The sequence below is a fragment of the Ochotona curzoniae genome, unplaced genomic scaffold (assembly GCF_017591425.1).
Source record: "Ochotona curzoniae isolate NIBS_2020 unplaced genomic scaffold, NIBS_Ocur_1.0 contig_1014, whole genome shotgun sequence".
Lineage (NCBI taxonomy): Eukaryota > Metazoa > Chordata > Mammalia > Lagomorpha > Ochotonidae > Ochotona > Ochotona curzoniae.
This window is the reverse complement of record NW_024464920.1, coordinates 52,918,847-52,943,203: the sequence shown is the minus strand read 5'-3', so window position 1 is coordinate 52,943,203 and position 24,357 is coordinate 52,918,847. Positions and strand designations below refer to the sequence as shown.

At 54.8% G+C, this 24,357-nt stretch overlaps 1 protein-coding gene across 3 annotated transcripts in view; it reads right to left on the bottom strand.

Annotated features, from left to right (window-relative positions):
- PPP6R2 (protein phosphatase 6 regulatory subunit 2) overlaps positions 1 to 24,357 on the bottom strand; it is a 50,569-nt gene that overhangs the window by 1,358 nt on the left and 24,854 nt on the right. For 2 of the 3 annotated variants that reach the window (XM_040987791.1, XM_040987773.1), the window contains exons 4-21: positions 15,145 to 15,282; positions 14,191 to 14,256; positions 12,075 to 12,187; positions 11,640 to 11,753; positions 9,004 to 9,130; positions 7,924 to 8,076; positions 6,886 to 7,101; positions 5,404 to 5,468; positions 4,723 to 4,814; positions 3,796 to 3,881; positions 3,405 to 3,485; positions 3,062 to 3,159; positions 2,857 to 2,914; positions 2,612 to 2,736; positions 2,356 to 2,507; positions 1,826 to 1,982; positions 1,660 to 1,733; positions 926 to 1,109 (exon numbers count right to left, since the gene is read on the bottom strand). In XM_040987791.1, the coding sequence (XP_040843725.1) occupies positions 926 to 1,109; positions 1,660 to 1,733; positions 1,826 to 1,982; positions 2,356 to 2,507; positions 2,612 to 2,736; positions 2,857 to 2,914; positions 3,062 to 3,159; positions 3,405 to 3,485; positions 3,796 to 3,881; positions 4,723 to 4,814; positions 5,404 to 5,468; positions 6,886 to 7,101; positions 7,924 to 8,076; positions 9,004 to 9,130; positions 11,640 to 11,753; positions 12,075 to 12,187; positions 14,191 to 14,256; positions 15,145 to 15,282 (2,099 nt within the window). The remainder of the gene's footprint in view (positions 1 to 925; positions 1,110 to 1,659; positions 1,734 to 1,825; positions 1,983 to 2,355; positions 2,508 to 2,611; positions 2,737 to 2,856; positions 2,915 to 3,061; positions 3,160 to 3,404; positions 3,486 to 3,795; positions 3,882 to 4,722; positions 4,815 to 5,403; positions 5,469 to 6,885; positions 7,102 to 7,923; positions 8,077 to 9,003; positions 9,131 to 11,639; positions 11,754 to 12,074; positions 12,188 to 14,190; positions 14,257 to 15,144; positions 15,283 to 24,357) is intronic. The other variant, XM_040987782.1, reaches the window with a different exon arrangement.

Here is a 24,357-nt window from a genome sequence, read left to right as displayed (position 1 = left end):
ACCATATGGGGTTCTGGGACTGTGGTAGAGGGGGGAGCCAGTGGGGCCTTGTGACAGAGGCAAGAGACTCACCTGTTTAGGAACGGGATGGGCCAAGACCCAGAGCCTGATATCCCATACCCTGGCAGGGTCACCCTCCCAAGCACTCTAGGGAAGCCTGCTGTGTGACCAACACCTCGCCCCCTCTCATCCACCAGGGAGCTCCTGTGTGACCAGTACTTTGCACCCCCCCCACCTGCCCCTGCCCCCCAGGGAGCTCCTGTGTGACGGTGCTGGTGCCTCAATCCCTAACCCTGTGGGGTTCCTGCTCACCCTGAGCCCCAGCCTGGCAGCTCCTGTGCCAGGTGTACCCTCATCACTCCTGCTGCCCCAGTCCTACCACTTGTAGTGCCTGTCAGCCCACTTGCCCTGCTGCAGCTCATTTTCTGTCTGGCCCCCAAGCCTATGCTGCTCATATGCTCACCCACTGCCCCCAGGGCCAAGGAGGGCTGTCTGATGGATCCCAGGGGACTGCCTCCCACATGGGCCTCTGTGCTCACACACCGCTCTCGGGAAGACCAGCATCTCCCCTGGAAGTGGCCTGCAGCCCCCAGGCAGCGTGTGGGTGTTCTAGGTATGGTTCAGGCTCTATAGGTGTTCTAGGTATCTGCATTGGGATCAGCAAACCTTCACTGGGCAAGCCCCCCATGCACATGTGCTGCACAGCACAGCCAAGGGCCCTGCCCATGTCTACACCATCTAGAGAACCCAAGACCCAAGGACACAGCCTGTCCTGGCTCCTGAGGGGAGGTGGGAGCTGTATCAGAAAGAGCCCTTTCCACCCCTCTTCTGTGCTGTGTCATGGTCATAGGCTGCTGGACCTGCTGGCCTGGAGCTGGCTGTGTGCAATCAGGGGCCCTGGGCTGGCCTGCTACCCACTGCACACCTGCCACCAGCCGCTGTCTCTGTGCTGGGCAGTGGGGAGGTCTCCTGGTCAGGGCCCATGCTCCTGGTGTCCATGGTGCCAGCTGCCTTCTGCTTGTCCTCCTCGCTGCTAGAGCCCCTGGAAGCCACCAGTGAGGTCTTGCTGGTGACACACATGTTCCACGCACAAGGGGACGCTGTGCTGACTGCAGAACAGAGAAGATTCAATAGCCAGCGAGGGCAGAAGGTCAGAGTGTGGCCACTACAGCCTTAGCCCCACCAGTGGGCACGGTCAGTGGAGCACAAGACTAAACCTTAGGGCATCCCTGCCATGTGCTGCCTGCACGTGGAGTGGCAGCATGAGCTATACACCTGGGGTGCCCACCATCAGGACCATGCTTGTCCTCTCGCCACCCAACCAGGTGGTGGCCACACTGCATTCTGATGAGGACACAGGGACTCCACGTGGCCCTGTCTCTGGGACAGTGGGTGTGTGCCCATGGCCCATGCATGCACTCCTCACCTAAGCTGCTGCTCAAGACTCAGGCCATGCCCCTGGCCCTAGGCTGCACAGACACGGCTCTGGGGCAGCTTCCTGTGCTGGGGGAATCTCTCGAGCCCATGGCTGCTCCAGTCCCAAGTCCCAGCTTGCCCTGGGCCCTGACTTCCTCCTCCCCCTGCCCCCAAGGAGGGGCCGGCCTGTCTGGGGCCTTGGACCAGACAAAGCTGCGCCCTTGAAGAGCTGCCCCTACTCACAGGCTGGCTCCTGGCCCTGGCTCCTGCTGCCCTCAGTGTCCACGGGGGAGCTGCACCTGGGCCCTGACTCGGAGCTGCAAAGAGGGCAAGGACAAGGCTGAGGCCTCAGAGACGGTCACCTCCTGACCTCGGCCAGTGCTCCAGGGCCCCTGGATATGTTTGTTACCAGCAGAAAGGCTGGAAGTCGGCAAACTGGGCCCAGCCCTTCTCCTCTGGAGCAGAGGCGCTGGCTACCCACACGCTGGAACCCACGTCTCTTGCCACGCTTGCGGCCCCGGGTGGCAAGCTTCCTGGCTCATCAAACACGGCCACCCATGCTGCACCTGCCAGGAAGGGGGCAATGGTTGCATGGTGAGGTGGTATCTGGGCATCCAGTGGTGCTACCCACCCAGCCCATTGTCTAAGGCAGGGGTCTCACTGGGCACCACTGCCCCTTGCCTGGCTTGGATGTGCCCGGGACCCCAGGACAGAGGGGAGGACAGGAGGTGCTGCCTGGGCGGCTGCACCTCAGGACAGTTCTGGTGGCATGAGGCACACCTTCCTGACAGACAGTACACAGCCATTAGTCAGAGATGTGAGCAAGAATGAAGCCTCCAGGAGCCCGCTGGTGTGCATTGGCTTCCAGAACACAGGCTGATAGGAAGCCATGCTAGGCAGGCCCCAAAACCATGTCCCCTGCCCAACCCCCAAAACTACCTTCTGTGGCCCTCTGCAGGGGAGCGGCTTTGTCCTCCACGGGGGTCCCTGGTGCATCCCCATCTGCTTCTTCTGCATCTGCTCTCCTCTCCTGGCCCCCACGCTCTGGGGGCTTCTTGGAGCAGCTCCCTGCGGTGTGGGGGGTCCCAAACCTGGAGGCACAGTCAGATGCTCACTGTTCCAGGACATGCCCAGCTCCGTGGGAAGGGCCACATGCCCCCTTGGGCCCCACAGCTTCGTGGGGGCAGCTCAGCACCTGGCCCTGGCCATCACCCGCGTGGGACAGCGAGTCTCCTCATTCTCCCAGATGTCGTCGTCCTCCTCATCATCGAAGGGCTGGATGCGGTCACTGCAGCAGGCCTCGAACAGAGCTGCGCTGGGCTGCAAGGCCAAGAGCTGGCTGACCATCACCCAGGGCGCAGAGCTGCCACCTGCTGGGGGGACTCCCTGGGGGCACCTCCCAGCCAGGGACAGCCCCTAGCAGTCCAGCAGCTCACTCACACTGTCCTCCTCTGCGTCAATGCTGAAGTCGATCTCTGCAATCCTGTCGAATGGGGCGCTGCGGGAACCAACGGACCCATCAGCCTCGGCAGCCCTGCCCCTGGGGACATGATGTCCTCTCAGCAGCCCCACCCCTGGGGGAACATAGGGCCAGACTCCTGGCGAGACCACAGGAAGCTGAGTCTGGGGACCTGACCGGGCTCACCTGATGCCGTCGTCCTGGTCAGCAAAGTCCTCGTCCTTGAAGCCAAACTGGTCCGCAAAGTTGGCGGTCATCTGTTGCATCTGGTACTCGGAGAAGGCCTGGAGAGGTGGGTGCCCGTCAGGAGCAGGCTGCGGACTGGAGGCTGCTCCTTGGAAGTCTCTGGTTGTCCGGCCTTTCCTCCAGCAACACGGGGCTTCAGGGTCTGCTAGGTGTGTGCAGGTGCACCCCACTGTGGGGTCTCCCCAGAGCCTCCTCTCCCCCACCGGCGCTCCCCTTCACTAGTGAGATGCCATCAGGCCACGCCCAGAGGCAGAGCTGGGTACAGTGCCGGCCACACCCTCACCTGCTGAAGGGACAGCTCGTTAGGGAAAGCGCCCTCAATGTCCTCGTCCTCGCTTGAGGAGTGAAGGTGGTGAGTGCCCACCTAAAACAGGCCAGACAGGGTGAGCGCATGAGCCACTGGCACCCCAGGTCCCGCCTGCTTCAGCCTGGCACTGCTGATGTAGCTGGGCATGGAGGCCCAGGGGAGGCCCAGACTCCCTGTGCAGGGCTGTGGGCAGCAACAGCTCCATGTGGGAGAAGAGAGCACTAGGAGGCTCTCAGGATGGTGCCTGACCATACTCCCAGGCAGGCTGGCACAAGGGCACGGCCCAGCCCGGCCCAGCACTGCCCAGTTCCACCCTGGGCCTGAGCCGCAGGGAAGGGGTCCACGTGGTCACCCTGTGGGCCCTCACCAGGTCCACGGTGTTTCTGCGGTTCGTCTCCGTCAGCGTCTCTCCCACAAAGCTCTCCCAGCGCCCACGGCACTCGGCAGGGAGCCCTGCAAAGCAGTGCGGCCTCGTGAGCTCCTGGCTGCCTGCATGGGGCTGTGTGACTTCAGTCAGCGCCTGCCGCTCTGGCAGCTGTCTTGTCACTACACTGGCCTCGGCAGGCATGCCTTCTGGCTATACATTGGCGTGTGGTGCCCCCAGGGACCCCAAACACAAACACTGGCAAGCATGATCTGCTGGCAGCTGGCCTGGCATCCAACCTCTAGGCTTGCAGCTATAGAGCTCTCTGCTACCGCTCACCTCCTCAGACTGCCTCCACCCATCCCACCAGCTTCATGCCTCCAGCTCAGAGACCTCCCTGGCCGGTCCGAGTGACTCGGCCTGCTGTATCAAGGCTTGCCCCAGTGCCCTGCGCATGAGACTGGCCAACAGAGCCCCAGGCTAAGAGAGCCCCAGGCCCCTAAGAGTGAACACTGCTTCCCAAGAAGTCCTCCTTCACCCGCGGCCTGGCTGGGCAGACTGCACTGGTTGGGACTGCAGGCAGAAAGGCTGTCTGCCAGCATACCTTGAGGCGTCATCCACTCGAGCTCAGCCTAGGTCCCAGCATCTCCCAATACCACCCCGACCCTGTGTCCACGCTGACCACACTACTCAGGTTTGAGGGCCCTCCTGCCCAGGATGGCCAAACAGTACTGTCCTCACTCAGCTCTGACAAGGCTCATGGCCACACGACTTGACAGGGCCCCTGGTGAGAATCCAGGAGGGTACCAGGACAGCCACTGCACAGGCTGAGGGTAGGAGCAGGCCTGGCTGGGGAGGTCTGCTGCTCACAGCCGACACTGAGGGCCTGGGCAGGAAGGCAAGAGGGAGGGTGGGACTGGGCAGGCTCACCTGGGATGACCTCGCTGACGTGTGTCTGTGCCACTGCGTTGGCGATGCGTGTGAGGTGGCCCATGTGCCCACGCCTCAGGCCTCCCGCTGCCCTGGGAGCACAGGAACTGTGAGCAGCTGCTCTGCCCAGGGAAAGCCTCCTGAGGCTTGTCCCCAGCCACCTCTAGGCAGCTCCAACTCAGGGCCCACGCACAGCCTCCCGCCACTGGCATTCAGACAGCACCACCACAGAGTGCCACTGCCAGCTACTGCCTACCTCGCAAACAATGGGGGCTGAGAATGCCACCAGGTCTGGCCAAATCCCCAACTGAGCCCGGGCCTGGAATTCAGCACCCGCGGGGGACACAGCCCTCAGGCAAGTCCAGGAGACAGACCCCTTTCAGTATCCGTGAGCCCAGGCCCACATTCCCAGGACAACAGCTGGGTGGGGGAAGACCAAGGCCTTGGCACAGGCCATTGCGTGAAGTGCTTCCTGACCAGGTGCAGGTGCGTCCCTGGGAGCAAGTGCTGATGCAGTGCGTCTCAGTTCTGGGGGACTTTAGGATTGCGTGTGGGAGCCCCTGGGTCCTCCCTCCCAGACAGAACTGACAGCCGTGTACCCAGCAGGAGAGTCCAGATGCCCACTGAGTCAGGAAGCTAGGCTGCCCCCCACCCACCACCACAACCTCCAATGGCTCTTACTGTGTGTGGTCATTGGCTTCCCAGGCCTCCAAGATCCTCTGTACCAGGCAGCATTTCTGAAACAGCTGGCGAGAGACAGGTGGGGTGAGCAAGGGGCTGTGGCTCTGTTGTGGCAGCTGCCCAGGGCCCTGAGTGTGAGATGGCACTCTCTGGGCCTGTCCCGGCAGGCGCAGTCAGGTTCCATCACCATCTGCCAGGGGACACTCAAGATGCCAAGAAGCCTGGCCACAGCAGGCAGACACGAGGCCCAGGGGACACTCAGGTCCACTGTGGGGGAGGCCCTTCAGCAGAGACACAGGGCCTCCTTCCTAAGCCCCTTCTGTTCCATCAGCTTGCAGTGCGGACTGCGACAGCAGGGCTGAGCTGTCCCAGTTTCTGAGGTCGGCTTAGTTCCTTCCTCCGGCTCAGTGTCAGCTGTTGAGGATGGGGAAGGGGATGCAGCTATGAGGACCCAGCCAGTGGACCATCACAGACAGAGCCCAGAAGTGGGGACAGCCCTGAGGGAAGGAGGGATAGTATCTGAGAGTGTTACTGCGTCTCCTTTGAAGGTGTGTTTATGCGCTTGAAAGGCAGAGTTAGAAAGAAAGTGAATCTTCCATCCACTGATTCACTCCTCAAATGCCTGCAATGTTTGGACCTGGGCCAGGCTGAAGCCAGGCACTTCATCGCAGCCTCCCTCAGGGTGGAGGGCCCAAAGACTTGTCCATTTTCCACTGCAGGAAGTTGGATTGAAGGGGAAGCACCTGGGACTCAAACTGGTACCTATGGGATACTGTGCTGCAGGCAGTGGTCAACCCTCTACAGCCCAGGCCATGCCCCTGAGTCTCCTTATTAAATAGCTGACTTATCTGACGGGAGAGACAGAGAAAGGTCTTCCCTGACTGGTTGTCTCCTAATTGCCTGCCGTAGCTGGGGCTGTGGCAGGCTGACACCTGGAGCCTAGAACCCCTGCCAGGTCCCCCACTTTGAGTCATCACTGCTTCCTGCCAGGGTGTGCAAGAGCATGGGGCTACACGCAGGATGTGGGTTCCTGACTGCTAGACTCAACCCTGCTCCACACGTCCTTCTAAAGTCCAAATCCCACCATTTTTCACATGAGAATTTGGCATTTCTCTTCCCTAACAGTGGACTGAGCCATGAGAGGCAGGCTCCATTCTAAACATCGTGAGGGCACCTCCCACTCTGGGGTGTAGCCACGACAGACAAGACTGACCTGGTACAGATCATCTCCCTTTTGCCTTCTGTCACCACGGGAAGGCTGGGAGACGATGCAGGGGACAACCCGTCCAACACCACATGTGGGGGACAGGCATCCAACACCCCAACGCAGCACCACATGTGGGGGACAGGCATCCAACACCCCAACGCAGCACCACATGTGGGGGACAGGCATCCAACACCCCAACGCAGCACCATATGTGGGGGACACATCTCCAACACCCCAACCCCTACACCCCACATGGGAGGCTGGTCTGGACTTACATGGGTCACCATGCTGTTCGCAGGGAGGCTGGGCATGGGCTGGGGCGGCTCCAGGTCCCTCTGCCCACTGTCATGCTCCTGTGGAAGCTCCGCCTCTTTCGCAGCCCCACCAGCTTCTCCCCTGTCCCCTGGAGCAGCATGGGCAAGGATAGCAGCGATGCAGAGTTCCACTTGGAAGTGCAGGAAATTATTCCAGGTGTACTTAAAAAACAAATCCTGAGCAAACAGAGGGCAGAGACACAGCTCGGCTTCCTCCCGTACTGCCAACTGTTACACCCTACTCCACACACATCTGCTCTCCAGGCTGTCCAGCAAGGCGTCTGAAGCCATCTCTCCATCACACATCTTTTGAAAATATTTAAATGAAATTTTTTTGTATTTGATTTATTTCACGTTTCAGACGGCAAATCTCACGTTTTACTACTTCACCATAACAGACATAAAGGAATGGGGAAGGAGAATTCCTTCAATGAGAGGGAAAGTAAAATCGGTCTTTTCCCAATGATGATCCCAAGCTGGACCCGGAGCTACACTGTCCCGGCAGGGCCCACTGGGAGACTGAGGTCGGCGGCCCTGCAGGGCTGCAGCTGCTACCCTCTGGGTCAAGGCTGCAGGGCGAGGGCAGCACTGAGGAGCGCTCCCCCAGCACCGAGTCCTAACAGACCTCCCCGTTCCCCCTCACCGCAGCAGCACTGGTCACTGCCTGCCCATCCCTCCCTTTGGGCAGGCCACCGGCGGCACTGCTGAGTGGAGGGTGCCCCCTGCTGGCACAGAGCAGAACTGTGAGGATGGCCGCTGGCTGCGAGCTGCTTTGTGGAGCCCCAGCCCCGCAGGCAGGCACAGGCCCCTCTTTGCCTTCTGGCCAGTTCCATGGTAACTGTCTAGGGCCCCTAGACGAACAGGTCCTGTGGTCACCCAAGGCTCCTCCAGGGCCCAGTACTCGGGATGACAGCTCCCCTCAGGCAGGCCTTTGTTCAGTTGCCTTGCCCGTGGGCTCTGCATGATACATAGTGATGCAGGGCCGCCGCGGGTCCTCACCAGCAATAAGTCCATGGTGTTGAGCCGGCACAGCTCCTGGTTGATGCTGGGCGTATTTGTGTGCAGCAGCACGGCCATGAGCCGGGCCCCGTGCAGACGGGCATTCCCAAGGGGCTCTTCTAGCACGCCAAGGGTGGTCAGGATAGCTTGCTTCTGTGAATACAGGATGCACCCCCCAGTGAAGGCCTGTGACACATGGAGCTTCTGCTGGCCTTTCCCACTTCATGGCTAACGGCCGCTCAGGAGGAAGTGTGTGTGTGTGTGTGTGTGTGCGCGCCTGGGGTGTCCCTTGAGGCAGGGCTAACCGACACAGGAAACCAGGGCATTATCAAGGTTAAGAACTCCATTCCCCTCGATTTCAGGGAGGGAATGCGGGCAGTCAGCTGGTCCTGAGACACTGAGAGCACCTTCAGATAAGCAGGCCACCAAGGGTCAGCACCAGATGGGACCGCAGGGCAGCCTGAGGGTGCCGAGACCCTCCCAAGCAGCTGGAGCTGCCAATGTCCCAGAGCCCAATGTACCATCAAGGTGAAGTCGGGGCTCAGACTGGATTGGGGTATTTTTGATCCTCCTCCCCAGATTCAGCAAAACTCATAAAATAACTTCCGGTCTCCAGGAAGCGCAAGGACTAGCTGGGAGTGGGGGAACCAGCCAGCCTAGGGCCAGTTGAAACCTGAGGTACTTCCTGGGGGAAGACAGGAGGCCAACCTACCTCCCCACTGCCCGAACTGCTGAGTGAGCAAAGGGCCTCCTCTAAGATGCCCTGGCCCCTTCCCTAAGGAGTCACGTGGCCTCTGGTCAGGTGCCCCCAGCTTGAAAGCTTCCAAGTGGACCTTGGGCCCAGCTGCTTGCGCCAGCCACCACATACCCCACTCCCCACCCTCTCCAAGTGGAGGCAGAGGTGAGATTCATGGATTGGGGTGGGTGTACCCTGAAAGCACTGCTCCAGCATCAACTAGGGGTCTGGGAAAGCAGTGTGGAAACACCCACACCTCATGGCCTTGGCCCAGATCTGCTGCAGGGCTTCTCTCCTGGTAAGTCAGCCCCTGCAGCATCTTCCAAGGCGCTCGGACTGCTCACCTTCGGCGGACTGAGCAGGAGCTGGTGGAAGTCCCGCAGCCGGGGCTCGATGCCTTGTAGGATGCCGCTGCTGACTGCAAATGGCCCCTCCGGCCCCTGTGAGCAGGGTTCCACCACACTCTCGGTCCTGTGTATGAGGACAGCAGATGGGACCTCGGGACGCACCTGCACCCCTCCCACCTCACTGTCTTCTTCCTCATAGAACTTTCCCAGGTGACACCACTCAAGCCCCCACCCATAATGTGGTGCCTGGAAAGAAGACAGAAAGGCATGCCAACCTTTGGGAGAAGGTGAACAGTGACACACAAGGCATGGTCCAGGGGCTGGGACCCAGGCCTGTGTCGTCACTGCTCCTCCGTGCTGGGAGAACACTTGCTGTGGCCCACAGTCCAGGCAGACAGCAAGCGGCACCAAGCCAACTGTCACTGCTTTCAAGCAAACTTTTTGAGACATTTATCTGAACACTGTGTAGCTACCAAAGTAATGAGTGACCATTATAGAAAAAATTATAGAAAAAAAAATCAGGGGTGTTACGGTGCAGCACGTCAAGCTACCTACCACCTGTGACACTGGCACCCAATCCAGCTCCCTGCTAGTGGCCTGGAAATCAGTGGGAGATGGACAAGTGGGAGGGCTCTGGACCCACAGTGGAGGGAGGCTGGACCCACAAGGGAGGCTGAGAAGAAGCTATAGCTCCTGGCTCCTGGCTGCGACCTGCCCAGTCTTGCCTGTTGAGGCCATTTAGGAGTGAACTAACAGATGGAATCTCTGTCTCCCTACTGCCATCCTCCGTAACTCTTCCTTACTAGTAAATAAAAACCAATGTTTTTAAAAAATTTAGAGGCCAGTGTTGTGACATGCAGGTGAGGCCAGCATCCCATATGGACACTAGTTTACGTCCAGCCTGGTTCACTCCCTCTGCAGCTTGCTGCCAACAGCCTGGGAACGCGGTGGAAGATGGCCTGAGAACACGGATCTCTGCCCCAACGTGGGTGCCCCTGGCTTCAGCCAGGCCTCAGCTAGGGCCATTGAGGCAGCTCGGGGAGTAAACAGCAAATGGAGGACCTCTCTCCCTCTTCCTCTCGCTCTGTAACTCTTTAAAACAATGAAATCATCCTTATTTAAATATATAAGAGGATCAAAAAGTAAAGACAAACAGCCTGTTTTCACTGTTCTAGCTTAAGCTGTCACCTTCTAACAAGCAGGAGTGGGCTCAGCAGCAAAATGTCATCCGGACTTGTTGCTTTAAGAAGAGTGAAAGGCCAGCAGGAACCATGATCTCAATGTCTTACTTCTATTGTTATGTGATAAATCAATATTTTCCTGTTGAAGAATCAATGTTCCCCAAAATAAATGCATAAATAAAATTAACTAATTAATATTTATTGGATACTGCTGGAGAGGAGCTTCTAATACTTTTACCACCAAGACTATGCCACTTTCCTGTTGTCCTTTCTTTTGCTTATAAGTATGCAGGCTGCTAGTCCCAACTCAAGCGTGTGATGGCAGCTAGCCAGAAGCATCTAAAAGGGGCAGGGCCGCCCCGCTGCAGGGTCTCCATGGTCCACAAGGGCAGGGCCGCCCCGCTGCAGGGTCTCCACAGCCCACAGGGGCAGGGCTGCCCTGCTGCTGGGTTTCCACGGCCCACAGGGGCAGGAGCACCCAGCTGCTGAATCTCCATGGCCCACAGAGGCAGGGCCGCCCCAAGGAACAGTGGATCCAGGCCTCCCTGCTGTCTTCCTGGGCCCACCATCCAGGAGCTCCCAGCCACCCCTCCTGCCTTGGCATCCCCACAGCAGGCCTGAACAAACCTTTATCAGCTCTCTGCTGGGTCTCTGCCAGTGGCTCCTGTGTAACCCCTTGGGGCACCTCATGTGCTCGTGCAATTTGACAGCACCCAGACTCAGGGAATCGGGGGATAGCTGGCCCTTGTCCACTCCCCTTGAAACTTTGCATAGGGTCCTAGAGGGGTCTCAGACACCTGTGTCCTCATGCAAAGTCGGCCTCATCACAGTGCCAGTAGCTGTTCCTGCCTCTTCCAAGCTGACAGCCACATGTCTCAACCCCGACCCACTCTCACTACCCCTCACTGCCTTTCCCAGGGGTTGTCTCTGACATTCTCTGACAGCAGGCCTCAGCCACCAGCCCCACAACACACCTGCACAACCCTACCTAGTCACACCTTTGGTGTTGGCCATGGTCCCTGAGCCAGCCTAGCAGCATGGAGAGCAGGGGCGTGTGGCAGAGATCTCTGTCCTGCAGCCACCCTAACTGTACCAACAGCTGGTCCCAACATCCATTTGTGTATGTGAATGTGGCGCAGCGTGGGCTTAGCAGACAGGTGAGTGCCTCACCATGGCGTGGTCTGGCACAGGAAATAATGTGTGCAAACAGGCACCTGTATGTCAGGGCAGACACACACGCGTGCACACGTGTACCCGCCATGCCTTTTCAGCATGCAACCTGGTGACAGTGGGAGGGGACTCAGCCACTGCTGCAAAGCAGACCCTCCACCTAGGGCCACCTGCTCACACCAGCGCTTACACAATCAAGAATTCATTTCAAAAATTGCCAATCACACGTTCCATAGGTTCACTGGATGCCAAGGCTAGCCCCCACTGCCCCTTGCGACTCACCCAGCCTGCCTCGTCTCCAGCAAGGTGAGTAGCACCTGGGTCCCGCTGACAAGACAGCTCTCCGTCCGGTCCCCATCAAACATGTTCCTCAGAAGCTGCTCCACACAGTCCTGCCTGGGGGACACGCACGGTCACACAGAGCGTGCCAACACAGCCTGCTCCGCCTCCCGGGGAAGACCCACAGCACCCCAAGTCCGCAGGGGTACTCGGGTTAGCAGTACATTCCCTCCCAGCTGGCTCCCTCTGGATCAGCCAGCCAACCCCCGGGGCCCTCCCTTGAGGAAAAGGTCCACTGAATTAGCCAGGCTCAAGATCTGGGGAGAATTTCACAGCCAGCCTGTAAGAAGCAAGCCAGAGGTCATGACAACCTCTCCAAGTGTTCACAGCTGGGCTGCTGGGAAGCAGCCCACCACCCCAGGAACCCCCAGCACTCACGACTCCAGAGCTGTGAGCAGTGGGTCTGGCTCCACAGCCTCTTGCAGCTGAAGGGCCTGGTCTCTGCCCAGCCTGACCATGTCACAGAGAGTCTGAGACGCATTCGACTGCCTCTGCAAGACGAGGGGACAGCCTCAGTGCCAGCTGCAGGAGAGGCCGGTCCCACGCTGCTTCTCTGACGGCCACTGCCTGTGCTCCACTGTGCTGCTCTTGTCTTCGACGAGCCCAGGGCTGCCTTTTCTGTCAGCAGCAAGGAGACCTGGCTGGCATTTTTAGCTGTACTGTACTATTCACCAGAATTCAAACATGGGGCAGCACACATGCTGTTCTCCAGCTCTGACATGTCTTGGGGTCCACTGAATGTGTGACCACGTGCTGGGAGCTGTTTTAACAAGCAGCTACTGATATGTGGAGAGAGCCCCGTGAGCTAATGAAAACAGGGATGCTGCCACAGAGCAGAGAGAGCTCAACTTTTCTGGATAAACAGGAGCACTGCCCCGCCACCTGCACCCACCTACACTGCCGGACACCCAGACACTGTCTGTGGTAGGTGACGTGACGAGAGGCGCGGCTCTTCCTGGGTAAGGGCACATGCCACGGGCCCTCTGTGGTGGGAGACACTGGGACAGCAATGTTAATGAAAACTGCAGCCAAAAGCTTGATTCTGTGTGGAGCCTTGAGCCTGCCTAAGCATCTAGGGGGGTAGACCATGACATTCACACACCTGTAAGTATGTGTACACAAACCTCCTGAGGATGGTGTGTGTGTGTGTACAAACCCCAAGGATGGTGTGTGTCTGTGTACAAACCCCAAGGATGGTGTGTGTCTGTGTGTGTACAAACCCCCTGAGGATGGTGTGTGTCTGTGTGTGTACAAACCTCCTGAGGATGGTGTGTGTCTGTGTGTACAAACCCCAAGGATGGTGTGTGTCTGTGTGTACAAACCCCCTGAGGATGGTGTGTGTCTGTGTGTACACAACCCCCTGAGGATGGTGTGTGTGTGTGTACAAACTCTGAGGATGGTGTGTGTGTGTGTCTGTGTGTACACAAACCCCCCGAGGATGGTGTGTGTGTGTGTGTGTGTGTGTGTGCGCGCAAACCCTCTAAGGTTGGTGCATGTGTGTGTGTGCAAACCCTCCCGAGGGTGGTGTATCTGTGTGTGTCCATGTGTACAAACCTCCTTAGGATGGTGAGGGTGTGTATATGGATGTGGGTGTGAGTGCACACAAACATCTTAGTGCGAGAAAAAGGCCTAACGGGATTGTGTGGAGGGCTCAGCTGAGACTGGAAGCCTCCCGGTCCCCTCATTACTCCTGGTTTATGCTGAAGTTTCTGGGAGGCCCCAGTGACTCCTCCCCCGCCCCGGCATGGCCTTCCATGTTTGTGCACGTCTAAGAAGTGGGTTCTGCCATGCTGAGTTTGCTAGAGGCTTTCCTGCTCATTGCGGGATGCACTCTGAGCAGAGGGTGGCCTCAGCCAGCAGTCCTGGGAGACTGAGTGCTGCCAGGCCACTATCCATAGGAGCAATCCCCCTGGATGAACCCTGAATGTCCAGCTTGTGAGCAGAGGACATTGGGCCACCCTGACCCCGAGCCCAGGGAGGTGCGTACTGACAGGGATTATAAACGATCCTCTTTGCAAGGAACTAACTCTCGGTGTTATCTGATATTCAGCTACAGGTAACTACTATGAAAGGTAACTAAGATTTGTTTTTATAATACAAACATTATTTTCAGTAAAAAAAAAAAAGTAATCTAGAGATTACCCTTGAATAAAGGAAAACAAGCATAAAGTGCGGCCTTACCTGGGGCAGGGGAGCATCCTTCCCTGAGCACCTGGGAGTTTCATGCAGCAAACAAGGTGAGCTGCGACACACCTTGGTGGAGCCTGGAGCTCCTGACTCTGACCTGGTCCACCCCTGGCTTTTGCAGACATCTGGATGGAAGATCTCTCTAACTCTGCCTCTCATGTAAGTGACTGACAAATGGATGGATAGCTGAGTAGACGGATGGATAGATGGATGAATAGATATAGACAGACAGACAGACAGATGACAGATGGACAGACAGATACTAAAGAAGCCAAGGGAAGGAGTGTTCTGTGAGCACCACACTCACGTCCTCGTCCTGACTCGGATGGATCAGTTCCACAAGTCTTTGGATGATCTTCTCTTCATTAAGCCACTAAAAGGGGAAAAATTGTGTGTCAACATCTCTGTCCATAATTAAGGGAAAAGGAAGGGAAGTCCTTCGGGGCCACAGAAACCCATGCTCCCCGGCACCTTGGAGGAGGCCACCTGGACTACTGTTCTGCATCAAATACATGGAGGGATTTCTGAGAGCTCAGGTGAGACTGAGAGCGCAGGCTGCAGTCTATCTGTCCCATGGGAAAGCCCTCTGAAGACCAGGCCGCACAGCAGCCGGGGCGAGCTGGGGATCCAGTGGACAGGGACACTAGACGACACAAGGCAGGGCAAAAGGACCCTGGTCATCTGCAAGAGCAACGTGAGGGCAGAGCGAACCCCCTTCCAAGCCCAGGGCTACGGGAGCCCAGTGCAGGGTCCAGCAGGTCCTCCAGGGCACACTACAGCCTCACAGGCAGCTGAGGAGGCACACTGCAGCAGCAGCAGCAGGCACTGTGCAGGGGCAATGTCACCCCTGGCTCTGTGAGGAATGGGTTAGTATCCTGGGGGGACACCTAGGTCTAGCCACCCCAACCCCTAGCCCAGGGAGGTGGGTACTGACAGGAGGACAGGCACAGGATGGTGGCTTCCTCTAACTCATCCCAGGGCATAGTACAAGCAACGGTGACAAACCAAGGGGCAGCACTGATGAGCCTGACGGGTGGCTGAGCTGCTCCAAGATTGCAGGGTGGATGAGGAAGGGCCCACCCCTGCTTGCTCACAGAGCAACAGGACAGGCCTCTTGGCTCTCTGCTTCTATCCAGGGTGGGCAGCAGGAGGGGTTGAGTATAGGCCTTGACATGATGCGGAGGGCTGGAGTGGGGAGCTAGGGACACCATCCCCCTGGAGCACACTAGGAAGATACAGCCATGCTTTCACAGGGACTCACGTGCAGGACCTCCCGCCGAAGCCCGGCTGGCTCCACGCAGCTGACCAGGCGCAAGAGCAGGTCCATGAGGGCCGAGGTGCCAATGTGCTTCAGCACCAGGCTGATGAACCGGTCCTTCTTCTTTAAGAAGGCGATCACCTGCAATGGAAGGCAGCTGGTAAGCAGGCAGGGCGTGCAGTCTCCCCTAGAAGAGTCACAGAGCACACTCAGTGATGCTCAGCACACACCCCCAGAAGGACATGACACTGGGGCTGGTGGTGAGCAGTGTGGGCGGCACGTCTGGTGCTGGGGGCACCCTTTCCCCAGTGGACTGACAACCACCACTACATGGTGCCTCCTAGATGCCAGACACAGTGCAGAAAATCCACACATTCAGTGTGGTGAAGATGCCATTCAACTCCGAGAGAAACGAACAAGGCTGACAGAGCTGAGCCAAGACAACCAGCCATGACAGCACTTCACAGAGGGAGAAAAGAGAGGAGAGAGGGCAATACATGGGGCTACCGACAGGGACACACAGCTCAGCAGGAAGCTCTGGAGTGATGGAGTGGAGGCAGAGCCCTGGGGTAGGCTCCCCACCTGCCACTCTGGAAGAAGTAACTGGTACCGCCATGTCCCACTCGGTAGGGAAGGCTGGAAACATAACACCAAGGTCACAATGATGGATTCAGATTACAGGGGTCACTGCCAGTGGGTTTACAAGGCGTGGAAGCAGCTGAGCTGGTCCATCTGCTGTCTCGGGACTGGATGCCCTGGACGCCCTCCGGCCTGCAGAGTACTCAAAGCAGGGGTGCCTTCACCTCATGCTGCCTCTCTGCTTATGACTCCCCAACATCTAGACTACAAGAAAGGAGACACTTTCCTTCATACTGTCCAGCTTGGGGTATCCAGTTTTAAGATTTATGTATGAATGCATGAATGTATGTATCTATTTAGTTAATTAGTCATTGTACTGGAAAGCCAGATTAACAAGGAAAAGATGAGACAGAAAGATCTTCCATCCACTGATTCCCAGATGTTCCCAAACGGCCACTACGGACAGAGCTGAGCTGATCCAATGTCAAGAGCCAAGAGCTTATTCCAGGTCTCCCCTGGGGATATAGGATTCTGAGGCCTTGGGCTCTCCTCTGCTGCTTTCCCAGGCCATAAGCAAAATACTGGATGGGACACAACTAGTGCCTACATGGGATCGGGCCTATTGAGTCAGTGCACCAGACCCTTGGGGCATCCAGTTTTAGGAACAGAAAATGGACTACAGCAGAGGAAAATGAGAGGAAGAATGATAAAACTAGGAAGAGGAGGGAAGAAGGCTCTTTGAAAATGATGGAACTAGAAAGGCTAGGAACAGAGCAGAGAAGTCCCACGTAAACAGTCATGCCCTAGGAATGCATCGTTCTGCAAAAACACAGGATGTGCTTGCAAATTAGGATGCCACATGACAGCCGATGCGACAGGGCGGGCCCACACCGAGCTGTGGTGGGTAAGATGTTCGTTACTGCTGAGCAAGGAGATGGGCCCAGCTAGATCCCTGAGACAGGACAGCTGTGCTGAGAAGTGGCGCGTGGAGCAGAGGGGTAGACCTCTCATCACAGCCTCTGGAGCCAGGCCCAGCTCTGCCTAGGAGCTCCACCTCCAGCACTTGGGTCCCTGCCTCACATGAGTCTCTGGCTCCTGGTCCCAATGCTGGGGGCTTTTGAGTGAGGCAGCACACAGGAAATCTGTCTCATTCCACCTTCTATATTAAAATTAAAGAAAACTACTATGATAAATTAACAGAATAACTTTATGTTAATTTGTGTGAGAAAAATGGAAACTGCTAAAAACTTCTTGAGGGGTTGGCATGGTAGCACAGCAAGGCAAGCTATAGCTTATTATACCAGCACCCCAGACTGGAGTGTGGGTTTAATCCTGGCTATCTCACTTCTGATCCAGCTTCTTGCTAACACATCCACAGGAAAAGCAGATGATGGCCCAGCTGCCGGGGACCCTTCCCCCATGGAAGAGACAAGAATGGAGCTCCTGGCTCCTGCTTCTGGTCTGGCCCAGCTCTGGCAATTGTGGTCATTTGGTGAGTGAATCAGCAGATGGAACACCTTTCTATCTCTACATGTTTCAAACAAAGAAATCTTAAAAAGTAAAAACAAATCATTCCAAACTGATGGAAATTAAGAGAATTCACAATAGCAAAGACATGAAATCAACCTTGATGTTGATCAGTAAATGTATAACACAGAAAATGTCACACACACAGGAATACTAAGTCCTAAAAAAGAATGGGATCCTAACATCTGCAACCACACAGGTAGATTTTAGCCACTAGGCTATTGCGACTGTGCCGAGCCCTGTGAAATATTTTTAAAGACTTCTTTATTTTTGTGCCGGGCATGATGGCTCAATGGCTAAATCCTTACAAGTGCAAGGATCCCATATGGGCACAGACTTATATCCCAGCTGCTCCACTTTACATCCAGCTCTCTGCTTATGGCCTAGGAAAGCAGCCTTGGGACCCTGCATCCATTGGGAGAGTCAGCAGAAGCTCCAGGCTCCTGGCTTCAGATCAGCTCAGCTCCAGTCATTGCAGCCATTGGGGGAGTCAACCAGTGCATGGAAGATCTTTCTGTCTCTCTTCTCCACAAAATCTCATCTGCCTTTCTAACAACAACAACAATAATAAGTCCTAAGGACTTTAGCTGTCCTCCACTATTTTTCCTGGTCATAAGCAGAGAGTTGGAGCAGAAGTGGAGCAGCCAGGACACAAACTGACGCCTGTATGGGATACTGGTGGCACAAAGCAGAGGATTAACCCACTGTATCATAGCACTGGCCCCTATTTAAAATATTTAAAAATATACAAAAAAAAAAGAATAGCCCAATCTTAAATAGACTCTTCCAGAGAACTTAAAGGAATATGTCCTAGGGGTCAGTGTTGCAGGGGTAATGGATAAAGTTACCACCTGCTATGTGGCAGCCCATATGAGCACCAGTTCATTTTCCAGCTGTGCCACTTCCAATCCCGTCCTGTGCTAACGGCCTGGGGAAGCAGTGGAGTTTGGCCCAAGTGCTTGGTCCTTGATGCCCACACAGACTCTGCTCCTGGCTCCGGCCAGGCTATGTGGCCATCTAAGAAAATGAACCAGAGAATGGAAGATCTGTGTTTCTGCCCCTCCCTGTCTCTCTCTTTCAAATAAATAAGTAAATCTTTTTATTTTTTAATAATTTCATTTTGTGACACAGTTTCATAGGTTCTGGGATTCCCCCAACCCCACCCCATGCCCACGCCCCATGTTGGATTCTTCCACATCGTTGCAGTAGTACAGTTCATATCCAGTCATGATTCCCTCATTGTAAACAAGTTCCCTGCATAGAGTCCAGCATCTTATTGTCCAGACAAGTTCAACAGTTTCATTGGGAGACCATCCCCAGTCTGAAAATAGAGCTGGCGGAATATCATCCCCTCCTGAAAACTCACAACACAACATCAACAACAACCTACAACGTTATGGAGTTAGCCGGTATGGAACTGAGTGACTAATGTGTGAGAAAATGCAATTTCTTAACCTCACCCTGCGACTACTTCATTGACATTTCAAGTTTAGTTTATACACAACCAGCTGCTCTACACATTAAAATGGTTATAGGGTATTATTCAGCTGTCTCGTGTCTATTTTAATTTTTGTATTTAGCAGTTTATAGTATTCATGCATGATTTTTACTGAACTTGGCAAATTTAGGATAGTCTAAACAGGCTTATAACTCTAACAAGGTGTATGTTAACAACTGGGGTGCAGAACAGTAGGAGGGAATCTTATTTTTTTTAAAGGAATGTCTCACTAATGCCTGAAAAGAGTATTATGCATAAGGGAATTTCAAGTCAAGCTCACTGATGACCACCTGTGTAAAAGCTCACCAATGTGAAGAAATCAAAACACTTCACAACCAAGTTCAGTATATATTCCAGGAACATAACGTAGCTTAACATTAAAAAGCTAATCAGTCGGACCCAGCGCGATAGTGTAGTGGTTAAAGTCCTCGCCTTGCATGCCCGGGACCCCATATGGCACCAGTTCTAGTTCCGGAGGCTCCACTTCCCATCCAGCTCCCTGCTTGTGGCCTGGGAAAGCAGTTGAAGACGGCCTGAAGCCTTGGGACCCTGCACCCGCGTGGGAGACCCAGAAGAAGTTCCTGGCTGCTGGCTTCGGATCAGCTCAGCTCCAGCTGTTGCAGCCGCCTGGGGAGTGAATCATTGGACGGAAGATCTTCCTCTCTGTCTCTATTCCTCTCTGTATATCTGACTTGGCAATAAAAACAAAATAAATCTTTAAAAGAGAAAGAAAGCTAATCAGCACCAGCATGGTGATTCAGCTGGCTAACCCTCCACCTGCCAGACCTAGCATCCCACACGGGAGTAGGTTTGTGTCCTCGCTGCTCCACTTCTGATCCAACACCCTGTTTATGCCCTGAGAAGTCAACAGAAAAGGGCTCAGGTCCTTGAGCCCCTGCACCAACATAGGAGGCCCAGAAAAAGTTCCTGGCTCCTGGCTTCAGATTGGCTCAACTCTGGTCACTGTGGTCACTTGGGGAGTGAACCAGCATATAGGGATCTCCCTCTCCTTCTCTCTGTGATCTGACTTTCAAACTATAACAATACAACTGATCAATATAATTTACCTATTAATAGAAAAACACACAAATAACTCAATATATTTGCTAAATATCAACAACTATTGATACTATAAACTTTCAAAAATATAGGAATAAAGAAAATTCCATGTTTGAGTAAACAAAACTATAAAAATTTTCCAACAAATTTCATCCTTTAAAAAAAAAATACTTTATTTAGTTGAGAGAGCCACAGAGAGGGAGAGGAAAAGATTTAGAGATGACAACGACCAGGGCTGGGCCAGCTAAAGCCAGGAGCCTGGGACACACCCACTCAGGAACCCTTTCGTGACCCCACTGGCGTGGCCTGATCACTACAGGCACAGCTGATGAGAGACAGAAATGGCCATTAATACTTTGGGTGTGAGAATGTTGTTGGGTTGCACTCACAAGTCCTCATCCCTTAGAAAAACACACTGAGTTTACATATAACAAGTAAATAATAATCACAGTAATATGATGGCAGATCTACTTCCCTGTCATCTGGGAGGGTGGCTAGGAATAAGGGAGTTGAGAAGAAGTAAGGCCACAAGGTGTGAAGATGCCTACACCTGTCGCTAACGTGAAGGTGCTTGAAAGACTCCGAGATGAGGAACAAAGCGGGTGCCACGGTCAGTCCACCAGCAGCCCTGCCTCGGGGCTTCTGGGCCTCTGGGAACAGAAGAGGCGGCTGGCAGAGACAAGCAACATCCTGAACGAATGACAGAAACCCTGGTACAGTCCCAGACAAGGAATGTGACATCACCGAAGAGAATGTACTGGGTCTACAGGCAAATACAGACAAGGCCGACCTCTCAGTGGAAAAAGTGACACGTGCTGTTCAGGGTACGACAGCGCGCTTGCTGGAGACACCTTCAGAAGAATGCGATCTCTGGAGGGTTAAAGGAGACTGCTTCATTAATTTCCGTCTTGTCTGAATTGCACAATTAAGTATGCTACATTTGTCAATAACAGAATACATCGAAGAGCTTAGGTTATGTTACTTCAAGTATTAAGCATAGGATGAAGGAGGGGGAGTGAAATATCATATGGGGAAATAAATTATAAAGAAAATATCAAAAAGTGGCAGAGTAGAACGATCAGACAACACTAAATGATGAGAAACACACACGCTTAGGCCCTGTGCTACAAGGACCAGGCACAAAGGCGCGCTATCATGTCTGCCAACTCCAGCCAAGAAGACCAAGCCACTGCAGCACCCCTGTTCTGCCTGCTCTTCACTGACTGCTTCAGAAGAGGGTCTGAGGGGAGCGTTGTGGCACAGTGCATTAAGCTGCTGCCTAGGACAGCCATATCATGTGACAGACTGCCTGGTGGAGTACCATCTACTCTGCTTTCAACCCAGTTTCCTGTCAATGCACCTGGGAGGGCAGTGGAGGACAGCATCGGGCCCCTGCACCCATGTGTGAGACAAGGAAGAAGCTCCTCCATTGGATCAGTTCAGTCCCAGCCACTGTAAGAATGAAACAGCAGATGGAAGAGCTCAATCTCTTTTTTCCCTAAATCTGCCTTTCAGATAAAAACAAACAAGTCTCAAAGCAGAAAAAAAGAAAAATCTGGGATGGACAGTCCTGTGGGATGCCCTGCAAATCTGACAGATGACATTTTAGCAGATGCAATAGGCCACTGAGTCCAGAAGTCCCCTCAGCACCCTGAGAAGTGCCCTCAGACAGCACCCTCAGTGCCCTCAGACAGTGCCCTGACAATGCCCTCAGACAGCACCCTCAGTGCCCTCAGACAGTGCCCTGACAATGCCCTCAGACAGCGCCCTCAGTGCCCTCAGACAGCACCCTGACAGTGCACTCAGACAGCACCCTGACAGTGCCCTCAGACAGCGCCCTCAGACAATACCCTGACAGGGCCCTCAGACAATACCCTGACAGTGCCCTCAGACAGCGCCCTCAGACAGCGCCCTGACAGTGCCCTCAGACAATGCCCTGACAGTGCCCTAACAGCGCCCTGACAGTGCCCTCAGTGCCCTGAAAGCGCCCTCAGAGGATGTGCATTCTTGGAGCTAAAGATACAAACCCCACTAACTCACTTGCCCCAACTGGATATTTGATGGTGACAAACAGTGGAATTCTAGTTATCTTACGTATGTATGTATTTTAAAAACTGGTGTTTATTTTCCACTTTGCTTCACCAACCGTGAAGAGCAACTTGAGATCACTTGGTGGTGGTTCCCATCCATTCAGAGACCTGGACTCTACCGTCTTCAGTCAGGCACTACTGATCAGGCAGAGGTCAGAGGTCAGGCCTTCTGGCCTGCACCCCATCACCCAGTCTGCACCTTGGGCTGAGCACCAGGGACCCAAGGCAGTCCATTCACCCTCAAACTTCTCCAAGATTCTCAAAAGCAGCCGCCTCTTAAAAAAAATTTTTTTTTCTTAAATAAAGGTTTTTTTAATTTATTTGAAAGACAAACAGAGATGTTCCATTCACTGATCACTTCCCAAATGGCATCAATGGCTGGGCCTGGGCCAGGCCAAAGCCAGAAAGGACCAGGGAGTTTCTTGCAGGTCTCGGATACGGGCACAGGGGGCCAAGCACTTGGACCATCTTCCACTGCTCTCCCAGGTGCATTAACAGGGAGTTGGATCGGAAGTGGAGCAGCTGAAACTTAAACTGGCACCCACATGGGATGCTGGGGGTTGCAGGTGGTGGTTGAGCCCACCATGCCGCAATACTGGCCCTTGCTCTTTGCTCTTCCCCCATCTCTCCAGGATCACTGTGGATGTATGATCAAGCATGACCTCCACGGGGGCAACATGTGTGTACACACCCTCTGGGCTGGCACCCACATCTCTGTGGCTGTAGGGGATGGCAGTGTCCACAGAGCGCAGAGGCATCCTGTTACACACAGCAAAGCAGGCGGGTTCTGGAAATACACTTCTGTGAGAGCCTGGCGGGCAGCTGCAGGTCAGCAGCTTCCGCAAGGCTGCCAGGATGTGAAGCACCCAAACGTGAGGTGGCCAGCAACAGGAGCAGCTCCAGTAGTGACAGCCTCAGCACGGTTGCCAATGGCCACAGCGGCACAAGCTGCCAACAGAAGCTTCTCCTGGATCCTCTTTAGACAGACAGCATTGCCAGCACACTTCCGCTGGCAGGTGTGCTGTCCCACTGCCCCGCAAGGATGGGGCATGTAGGCAAGCTTCTGCCACATGAAGCTTGAGAACCTCATCACCCTCCTGCCCAGACACCCTGCAGCATCCCTTTAGCTATGCTGGGAATGAAGAACAGCACTGTGGGCCTAGTGCTATGGCTCAGTGGATAAATCCTCACCTTGAATATGTCGAGATCCCATATGGGCACTGGTTCATATCCCAGCTGCTCCACTTCCCTTCCAGCTCCCTGCTTGTGGCCTGGGAAAGCAATGGAGGATGGCCCAAGGCCTTAGGACCCTGCACCTATGAGGGTCACCCAAAAGAAACTCCTGGCTCCTGGCTCTAGATCAGATCAGCTCTGGCCACTGTGGCCACTTGGGGGGTGAACCAGTGGACGGAAGATCTTTCTGTCCTCTCCTTCTCTCTGTAAATCTGCCTTTCCAATAAAAAAAAATAAAAGAATGTTTTATGGTTTGTTGATGAGATGCACAAGGGCTAATTCTAGTTACACTTAAAAGAAATACATCTTTGCATCTTGGAGCTATATAACAAAAGTTTCAGATTTATTTATTTATTTATTTATTTGAAAGGCAGTGAGACAGAGGGAGGGAAGGAAGGAAACAGAAAGGCTGAGAGGAGGGAAGAGTGAGAGAAAGGAAGAGAAGGAAAGAAAGGGGTTGAGAGGAAGAGGGCAAGGAGATATGGCTCCATCCACTGGCTTACCTCTCCAATGCTCACAGCAACTGGGGTGGGAGGAGCCTGAGCTCCCACGGAGACTCCTGCGTGGGCGGCAGGCACCCAGGCACCTTCCACTGCTCTCCCAGCCTGTCTTCAGGCAGCTGGATCACACACGGAGCGGCTAGGACTTGAACCAGACCTCCCATAGGGAATGTTGGTGTCACCGGTAGTAGCGTAACCAAAACGCTAGCTCCTGTACTAAAGTCTTTACAGAAACTATCTGAGAGGTCTGAGGTTTGCTGTGGAATAACCCAGTAGGGATGGGCTGGTGGTGCCAGCCTCCTGAGTCTGCAGAGTAGAAGGCCTGAAGTACTGCACCCCTACCAGGCAGGAACAAGGGCAGCCTCCAGGTCAGCCACAGCTGATGCCAGAAGTCACCTACAAAGAACAAGTGGAATGGACACACAGACCAGAGTGCAGGCCTTCAGCAGGTGCGTGTGTAAGGTCCCGAGACGATGAAGGCACACCCTGGAACCTGGGCCCAGCTGGCAGAGGACAAGCCGGCCTAACGAGAGTATGGAGCAGCTCCTGCCAACGGTGGGAAGTGTTGCTTATTCCAGAACTGATCACATCTCATCAACTCACTGCTCACCCGAACCTCACACAGCTCTCCATGGCTGCAGCACACAGCCTGACGGTTCCACACGTGTTACACATAGCCTGACGGTTCCACGCATGTTGCTCACAGCCTGATGGTTCCACATGGGCTGCA